The sequence below is a fragment of the Kryptolebias marmoratus genome, linkage group LG7 (genome assembly GCF_001649575.2).
Source record: "Kryptolebias marmoratus isolate JLee-2015 linkage group LG7, ASM164957v2, whole genome shotgun sequence".
Taxonomy (NCBI): Eukaryota; Metazoa; Chordata; class Actinopteri; order Cyprinodontiformes; family Rivulidae; genus Kryptolebias; species Kryptolebias marmoratus.
This window is the reverse complement of record NC_051436.1, coordinates 8877182-8887138: the sequence shown is the minus strand read 5'-3', so window position 1 is coordinate 8887138 and position 9957 is coordinate 8877182. Positions and strand designations below refer to the sequence as shown.

The window sequence follows — 9957 nt, the reverse complement described above, 5'->3', positions numbered from 1 at the left end:
GGGGGGGGGAGGGAGGGCGGGCAGAAAAGCAGCAAACGCAGGGATATAAGGGAAAAGGAGGTGGTAGGGGAAAGCACCTAAAGGAGAACGTGTAAGTGAAAGAGAGGGAGACTTAAAAAGAAGAAGAAGAAGAAGAAGAGGAATTAGGATTGAGATGGAGAGCTTGTCAGTGGAAAACAGAGTCAGGCCTCTACTGCTGAAGGAGTGTTGGGAGTCACGGGTGGCTGCCTCCCTTATTAAACACTCGAATCCTTCGGTCGGTTTCAGGTACTCGGTAAGGAGCCTTGTGCTAAGAGCCTTTTCACAGCTGAGCTTCCATGTCTCCGTCTTCATTGCCAATTAAAACAAATGAGGATATTTTGCTTTAATTGGAGACGTTAACGCCGGGGCTCCTTGGAGACGGAACTCGCTTTTTTACAAGACCGATGGTCTTAACGAGGAATCTAAAGAAAATTGCGCTAATGTGAAATAATTCGAGTGATTGTTTGCAGCTAAAAAAGGGGGTCTGGTTGCTTCGTTTCGATGGTCACACATGAATTCGTTCATCTTCTTACGTTTTCCCCCTTTATCACCCTGCCCCGTATATAAATTAACGCTTACATGACTTTTTACTTTTTTTTTTCTTTCTTGCAGCACAAAAACATACATTTCCACATCCTGCTGGACACAATCCATAGCTTCACCATTCACAGTGCCCCCGTGCTCTGCCATTATAAAGCGCTAATTAGAGGCCTGAATATTACAGCAATTAAGCTGCCAGGCTCTTTTCCAACATTCTGTGATATTCTTTCATTTTTTTCATACATTTACTAGTCTTTAAAAAAGGTAGGAAGGTTATGAATAAATGGAAATTCTTCTTTTTTTTTTTTTTCTTCCAATGGGTATTGCAGAAATTTGTTTGACCTGGAGGCCAACTATTGTTATTTCTGTTTCACAGGGGGGGGCTTGGACGGGACGGGGAAAAAAAGCGTCTGCATTAGGCGGAAGCCTCGCTTGAGAAAACGAAGTCATGATGTCTGTAATTACGAGGCCTAAATATGATTTCAGAGAGGTTACAGGTGGAGAAAGGCGAAATAATTGAAACCACATGACTGGAGACTGGAGGTTGTGGCACCACGATCGGATACGAATAACGAAACCGGAACGTGGTCCGTCCAAACTCCCACTGAGCGAGAGCTCAATTACATCGAGTCTCTAGGATCGGAACACGAAGTTTCCATATTATTAAACAACTTATTTTTAATGGCGGGAGGGGGCCATAACGCACGGCTCTGTCTATCATGACGCATGTATAAAACTGAAATGAAAAAGTGAAGAGTATAAGGATCGGAACTGAACACCCACGCCCCCGGAGAGCAATAACCATCTGACCAACTCTGAGCAGCTCTATATGGAACCACCCAACCAAAGCCTGAACGTTTATCCCCTCAGTATTACCCTCCATACACTTAATAAGGCACTAGCACGCCGCCAGCTCAGCCCTGAGACGACATCCATCTTGGCTTCTGGTGCCGTCGAACTGAACTCAACCGTGCTCGCTTCGAACCCCAGGGACGACCTGCTCTCCATCACAGAGAGGACTGTTAATTACGTGGTTGAGGTCAGCCGATTAGCGAAGCAGGGACGCAACGCGTTGGGGAACACAAAAGCGCTACAGCTAGCTGACAGCGACATGGAAGTTAAAAAAGTGGAGGTAGGATCTGTCAAGGTGAAATATGTGGGAGCAGAGATGCTGTAAGACAACAGCCACCCACTTTGGTCTTGGCCCAGTGGCTGCAAAACAAGCCCAAATCATCAACTGACCGCCGCCGTGCTCGACAGTTGACGTGAGCTACGTGTCGGTTTGTCAGTTCGGTCAAATTAAACTCCGGGTCTCCAAACTGAGTTCATTTAAATGACACTTGGAAAACTTTTTAAGTACAGAGGTGGAGCACCTTCTTTCACATAATCTGAAACTTTAGATCAAAGAAAGAGGCTGTTTTTGTTTTTAAAAAAAGTCGTTTAGCTCCAAAAAAACCTTGTTTTTATATCACCAAATGGTTCTCCTCAACGCCTGATCGCTGATCTGCAGTCAGCCTTTAGCACCGGCTCAGATCTCTTGAAATTGGGCCAAAACGTTTCTTAAAAAGGAGCATCTGGCACCTGGTAGCATCTGTAATAAAAGCCAAAACAACACCTGCATTGTGAAGAAGTCAGGCTGAGCGGCTGCATCAGAAAAGGGCTTGGAGGGAAACTTCAGAGGCCCGACGCATCACAATTACGAGCAGATGGAACAAAAAAAAAAAAAAAAAAAAGTTCAACTGGGTTTCCAACGGGATGTAAACAAGAGGAAATAATGGGACAGCGGGGTGAAAATCAAAGCGGGCAGAGCGGGAAGCTGCAGAACACAATTAGCGAACTCGATCAAAGTTGAGTCACTGTCCACCGGAACAGCGTGTCCCACGCGGACGGCCTGGAAACAAAAAAAACAAGACACCGGCGGCGGCTGAAACGGCAAAAAAAAAAAAAAAAAAAACACTCCGTGCATCAAGCGAGGAGTCAGATATAAAAGAGCCATTTGCCGGCTTTAGATCACAGGTAAAAGGGGCTCTTACATCACGACATGAAAGCTGCTGTCAGGCAGACTTCTGACGGCGCCGCGCGGAGACAGAAAATGTTACAAAAGATGGGTTTGATTTGAATTTGAATTACGGCAACTCGCTTTCAATCCGGCAGCTGCCGACCGTACGGCTAAAAGCCTGTGGCTGAACATTTCCTAATGTTTTTTTCTTTTTTTTAAAATCATTTCTGACAGGGACAAAGAATTTCAAGATCACGGTTACTGACTGGGATGTTCTGCTGAAAAGTCATTTTTGGAACAATGCCTAAGGTTAAAATGGCAGCGTCCATGCCTCTTCCTCTCGCCTCGCGTGGATTTCCTCGCCGGGCGCTCATCCTGTCACCGTAATTTGATCCTCTCCCCCCCCCACAGAAGTTTCCACGGAGCTGAGCGGCTCTTTTCACCTGCCGCAGTGACTGAATCGCTCTTGTGTACCTTCGCTTTACAGTCCGAACCCAATAAACCGAAACAAATCGAAGCTTTTTTCTGCGTCTGTCTTGCTTTATCCCAATCGTGTCGTCAGCTTGGCGGTCGGTGCCGCGGCCTTGTCATCCTGAGGCTGCAGGTTCGAGCCCAGGAAGGGGCAGGAAGAGCGTCCGGTGTGAAAACAATCCCCAAAACGTTCGAGTTCGCTCGCTGTGGCGACCCCCAAAAGAAGGGAGCAGCCGAAAGAAATGACTTTCATTCGCTGAATATTAACTAAAAGAAAATTTCGCCGAGCTAAGCATGTTCTCTTGTTCTCTTCCTGTGTTTGATGTCATTAATGTGGGCGTTCCAGCGGCGGGGCACGGCCTTCCTTTGTTGGAAGGTGTTGACGGAGTGAAATTTAAGAGTGGAAATGGCAAAAAAAAAGAAAATCTGTTTGATCTGTTTGGCCAAAGTGCCGGGAAACGGGGGGGGGGCAGCGAGTCAACTGGGACGTCGTGTAAAGAAGCGGCGACAGCACATGCTGATGAAATATGCAAAAAAGTTACAACAAGCCGAACTCGAGAAGAAAAATAACACTTGGCGACGCGTCTTTACCGTACAGCACAGAAGTATCGCGTCTGAAACGTGTCGGATCACATTCGGATGCTCGTTTTACTGATCCGACACTCCGACGCCGCGCGCAACAAAAAAAAAAACCTTGTATTTATCTTTACAAATGCCATTTCTGTCCCTTTTCCCACTAAATAAAATGTGTCCGGAGCCACGAAACCTGCTTGAAATAACAATGAAACAAAGATGAGACGAGTCATTCTTATATAAATGCTACTTGCATACATTATAAAACAAAATCTAAGTTTATTGTTGAGATTTATTAGTATTTTTACATGTTAGGATGAAGGAGAAACTCCTGTTTATCCCATCTTTAGTAACATTTAAAGACCTGCATGAGTCCTTTTTGTGTTTGTGTAAAATTTATATAAGTATCTTAAATAATAAAGCATTTATTGCATCCTAATAAAGTATTAGAGAAAAGCTAACAATCAGGCCAGTTTGTTGGAGATGTAATTGAGACGTACTGAGTTCCTTGTACAGTAGAAAATGCAAAGACCTTCATTTAGTCCGACTTTTATTGTAATTTTTAAAAATTTCAAGCTAAGCTTTTACATTTAAGTCATGTTTTTTTGCCTGAATGACTTCTTGATTTCTGTAGAATACCTTATTTTCATGACTCGTAGTGTAGAAAACATAACTTCGTTTCCCAGCTCAGCCTAAAATGTCATGAAAATGTTCACTTTTCTGCTTGTTTAGAGCAGGAAGTTAAGTTACTGACGTGGCTAACAAATTACAAATGCAAACCGATCGGTGTAGAATCATCTCTCGTGGACATTTTAGTCACACCTTGCTAAAAGTAGCCTTTTCTGTTGTGGCTACGACTACAAACTGTTTTAATTTTCAAGATACTTTTAGTCATTATCAATGTTTTTCCAGCTGTATTCCCTTTGACACGATATATTTCATGATTTAACACTATAATGATGACGTTGCGTGGAATAAAATAAAGCGTGGGCTGGAAAATTCTTAAAATATTTGTATGGTTTGGAGGTAGAAACCGAAGAAAGAATGCCCCCTTTTTTAATTGTTAATACACAAGGGCGCTGCATTAACGGTGAACATTCCTGTGCTCTGATGAGCCGCGTCAGTTTTATCATCCGCTCAGGCGTGGATCACAGGAATCAACCCTGTCAAACCCACTGCTGGGTCCTAATCTGTTTCCCCGCGCCGGATGACACGTTTGAGATATTTCCGAACATTCCGAGCGGCGCCGGCAAGCTAATGACCGAGCAGCTGATGAGTCAGTGTTGTTAGGAGGAAAACGAGAAGCGGCTGAGAGCGCGCCTGAAGGGGGGCGGGATACGTACTGTAGGGGACGCATTCGTACTGGACCTCCAGGTACTTGTAGGTTCCGGGGCAGGGGTCGGGAAACACGTCCGGTCCGGCCACGACGGCGCACTGGGTCCTGTTGTTACACCTGGAGAGCAGAGACGCATTCTGGTTAATAAGAGGTCACTCGGACCGGAAGTGTCCACAGCAAACGGCGGCACGAAACGAAGACGCCCAAGATGCAGTTAGTGAAGCCCGAAACGTTTGAGTGTTGAGAAAAGATGACGATGACTACAAACCTTCAGAGCGGAGGTGTCTTCCTCTAAATCTCCCGCTGGATTTGGACCCATTAAACAGCCACTCTATATTTTTCATACACCGAAGCAAGCTTCATTGGTAAGAGTAAGTCTAACCATCTTTAATCACATGCCCCTAGACAGGATTCTTTTGTGGGGGAGGATTCTTTTTTTAGGAAAAATGGACCTTTTTAGCCGGGGGTATGGAGGCCGCTTAGGCCCCCGCTGGGGTCCATGGGTAACACCGCCCTAAAGGGGTGCTCAGGCGGGCGAAGTCCCCCTGAAGCTCCTGCATTTTAAGGGTTTCAGAAGGTTAAAAACTGTAATTCTGATCTAAATGATCTGCTGAAAGGTTACCAATGGACTCTGTTAAGTTATGTATCAAATGTAAACATATCAAACAACACGGACATTAATCTGACTGCTTACAGCATTTACTCATTACTACAGTCCAACCCTACAGATACACAGTTTTTGACACAGCTTTCTTATTGTTTCTGTCCAAACAATTGCAAATTTGAGGACTTTGAACATAAAAACGCTGATACTTTACAGCTCTACAAACAATCACTCAAATATATTCCCACGCTACCTTTAAAGAGCTATAAAAAACACATCATTAACTGGAGATGAGAAGTTCGACAGAGGTCGAATTAAAGTAGTTATCGGGTTGAGGAACATGATATTTTCCATGTTTGAGGTTTGCACCTTGACAAACATGAAGTACTGCGGAGGGAGGATCATTATTCGGGATTGCTTAAATGCCTCAAACAACTTTTTTTTTTCACATAAAAAGGAAAATGAATGTGAATGATATCTTCCTGGATAATCCAATACATCGAATTATCCAGCAGGAATATTAAGTTTCTTTATCTACGTACAGAAAAAGTTGCCATCATTGAAGAATTCACTGATCCTTACAAATTTTAAAGAAGATCGTCAGAGATTTGGTTTGAAGATGAAATCTAATAAATCAGACGTGTCACAGAGCAAGACAACTACTAAAATGGACCAACCCAAAAAATGAGTTTAAAGGAAATGTCGGGGTTGGACACAAAGTCATAAATGTTGAAGCTACAGTCGGGTTCTACAAGGAGAAATGGGATAACAATTCTCCTGATCACAGTTACCTGTAAACAAGTGTCTTATATTTTAGCTTTGTATTGTTGAATTGAAGTTTTGATCTAGAGCTGTTGGAAAAAAACAAACAAACCAACATCTATTGGAGTTGATCATTAAGTAAGTAAAGTTCAGGGTGTTTTAACCTTTAAGCACAAGCGTAGGTCAACGCCAGACCAGAACTTCCGGCCGTCACGCCGAGAAACGAATGGTTCGGGTGGGGGGGGGGCGGTTTTGATTGCGCCAATGGGCAGGACTAATAAGTCTGAGAACGGAGTCGGGTTCGCCCTTTTCCGAGGTTCAGGTGCCGCTGGCGAGGGACAAATCCCTCTTGCTGCGGAGGAAGCGCTAGAAAAAAAAAAGTCACGGGTCTATCAACGGCCCGTGAACAGGTTGCAATGTTATTACCGCATGATGGATGGTGGTGGAGGAGTGGAGGAGGAGAGAGGGAGGTGGTGGTGGTGGTGGGGGGGGGGACGACACAATCAACCAACTGCAAAATCATCTCCAACGCTGAATGTAGGTCTTCATTAAAGAGCACAATTACGGTGCCAGTGGTGTTCTCTTGTGCCATTTTCTTTTTGGCAGTCATCAATCAAAGCCCCGCTTCATATGCACAGAGAGCCTCTCGCCTCGCGTAATAGCAATACTTATCTCACAACATTAACTCGCAACCGCTTTGACAGGTATTGATCTGCTGGGGAACCCGCGTCTGTTTGGAAAGACGAAACGCGGCACACCAAGTTCGGTCCGGTTTGCGCGCCCGTTACGTACGTGATCCGCCGCCGCGAGATACGACACGAATGCAGCAAAAGGCTCACACACACTCATCACGGGCATGAATGTATTCGTTTTAGCTTCTTGGTGATTTGTTTGAACCCTGACTAGACAACGTACACCTTCAGTGATTATTCAAAAACAAGAACTGGGTGCAGAAGTTTGAGTTTCTTGTGGATTTTCTCAAATTTTACAATACGAATACAGTCTCAAATATAGACATGCGTGGAGCCAGAGGTTCTATTAACATGAGAAGGCCTAGGCCTATAAATTTCCCTTTAGTGAGCATGATTAGTTGTGGTAGTTTCTCTTTGACATCCCTCATTGAACTGACCGAAACTCATCGGATCAAAGTAGGAACAACTCAAGAACCACCGAGGCTCAAGCCCACCTTGAACTGGAACCTGCTAGAACACCAGCGTCCCTGTCCACATCGATGCCAGTTTGACGTTGCCATGGACTGGGAGGGCGTGGACCAGGAAAAGAAGAGACAAACAGTCTTGTCCCACGTGGACAGGACAAATGCCTTCTGGTGAAAAGTTTCATGGTCTGACAAGACAACCACTGAGCTCTTCGGCTGCAGTAACAAGACGTTTGTTTGGAGGAGCACCAGATGTCAAGCATGGTGAGGGCAGCGTCATGCTGGGGTACAACAGAGAAGGAGGACTACCTCGAAATTCTTTAACTTCCCCTCGAATCAACAGCAAGACGGTTGAAATCTGGACAGATTTGGGCGTTCCAACAGGACAGTGATCTCGACCCCATAAAGCAGGCTAAAACATGAACCATCTGGAACGAACTTTCCAAAGCGTTGACCTCAACCCAACTGAAAATTTGTTAAATATGCTGAAAAAGTCAGGTCCCAGCCAGGAGATCAACCCAATTCAATGAGCTCTACCAATTCTGCTGAAAGGAGAGGTGAAATATCCAACCAGAGTTCTGCCAGAAGCTGGTTGATGGACACAAACAGCACGTGGTCGAGGGGCGACTTGGTAACATGCATTTAGGCAAATAATAGTGGCCGCCTGTGCATGTATTTGAACCTGAAAGCATAATTCTGACCCCCTTTGACCATTTGTAAATTCAAACTTCTGCACCCAGTTCTTCTTTATGTTTTTAAACCATTAAAGTTGTAGGTTGTATAATCATTCCAACCTGGAAAAAGAGCAGTTAAGCTTAATTATTAAAGGCCCCAAATGAATATATCCCCACCCGTGACAAATGTATGCAAACCTCCAACCGCAACTGTACGCACAGGATCCTGGTCCATGATGCAGCAACGTACATACGGTTTTAATTCACCAGTGAGAATGTTCACAGTGTAAGTCTTGTGAAGGTCAAGCCGGGGTCTGACACAATGATTCATATGCCACAATTAAAGGATCCTCTACACCTTAATTAACATTGATTGCCAGCCGACTAATCAATCGAAGCGGTGAGGGACAAGCAAAAAAAAAAAAAAAAGGACCCATCTCATCTCAGGCCAGGCCAGTAATGAGATACGGTCCGCCGACTTTCTCCCATGGTGAGCTTTATGGGTTCGCGAACCCGCCCCCGTCGTCCGTCTCACTCAGTCACCCCGGTCAGCTGTCAGCACCAGCAGCTCCATCCCCCCGCCAAGCAAGAGTTAATTCGTAGGCAGTAAACGCCACTCAAATAAATAAGGGGTCAGGCCTGTGAAACTGAGAAACAATTATCGAGGCAGCCCTCGCCTCTCCGCACGCTCCTTCCTCTCTGCAGTTTCTGCGCCACTCCATTTAGAGCTGGGAGGTTCGTAATCAGCAGGTGGGGACTTGGGTTAGAAGTGGGCGTCGCGCCGGGGAATGCTGAGATGGACGGGCGAGATGGGAGCAGACAGAGACGGAAATAAAGATGCAAACAATTCCATAAATGAGCAAAACGTCTACAATTTATAATGTTTTTGCAAATTGTCATAAAGTGGTTGCTAGCATGTTTAGCAGAGTGTTCCTTACAGCTGGGGATAAACAAAAACACTCAAATTCAAATTAGTTAATTATTCTATTTATTTTCAAATATTCAACCCGTCCATCTCAGTTCTGCCAGGCCCATCAACACTTTACTCACCCCAGGTCCTTCGGCTGAAAAACCCTCTCTATGGAAACAAAGACTTCAGGTGCAGAGACGTGTGCCGCTGCTAATTCAGGGGATATTCTTACAATGCTTCATTTTCACCGACCCGATGGAGCAACATGGAGGGGGATTCAGGTATTCCGGCAGTAAGGTTGAGCTCACCCAGGAGCACGGGGTCCACTTTCACTTTCCTTTCAAAATAAAAGGCTGAAACAGGCGGCGGGATGCTACAAATGTTTGTTGTTGTTTTTGTTTTTTTTACACCATTCGGAAACTTGGCGTGTTACTACCAGGCGCCGGTGTAAAAAGAAGAAAATAAAAAAGTCAAAATAATTCTTCGAAGTCACCCATTTTAACTAGACTTCAAATATTTAAAAATTAACCACCAACTCTACTTACAAAATGATGACTTTCCAGGCTTTTTATAAAAATAATAATAATACCATCATTTTATTTATTTGTCATGCTAGAGTTGACTCTTTAAACCTTTTTTCTTTCAGGGTTTACAAACCATGCCAAAGTTGATCAGAAAAAAAAACTAAATAAAAAGGTTAAATGAGGCATTTAGATAAATAAATTCATAGATGAATGACTTGTCAGGTTAGCCAATATAAAAATAATTGTTGGTGACAGCCCTAAAATAATCATCATAAATTGCTTCAAGAGCAAATCAAAGGCAGACGTCGAGCTGGTTTAAAAGAGCGAGAAGCTTCTCTCACATCCCGACACGCCAACTTTACATATCACTAAACGGGGGGGGGGGGG

At 44.4% G+C, this 9957-nt stretch overlaps 1 protein-coding gene across 1 annotated transcript in view; it reads right to left on the bottom strand.

Annotated features, from left to right (window-relative positions):
- Positions 1 to 9957, bottom strand: part of LOC108234847 (adhesion G protein-coupled receptor L3) — a 289951-nt gene that overhangs the window by 146175 nt on the left and 133819 nt on the right. The window contains exon 5 of the mRNA XM_037976458.1: positions 4948 to 5057. Coding sequence (XP_037832386.1) covers positions 4948 to 5057 — 110 coding nt within the window. The remainder of the gene's footprint in view (positions 1 to 4947; positions 5058 to 9957) is intronic.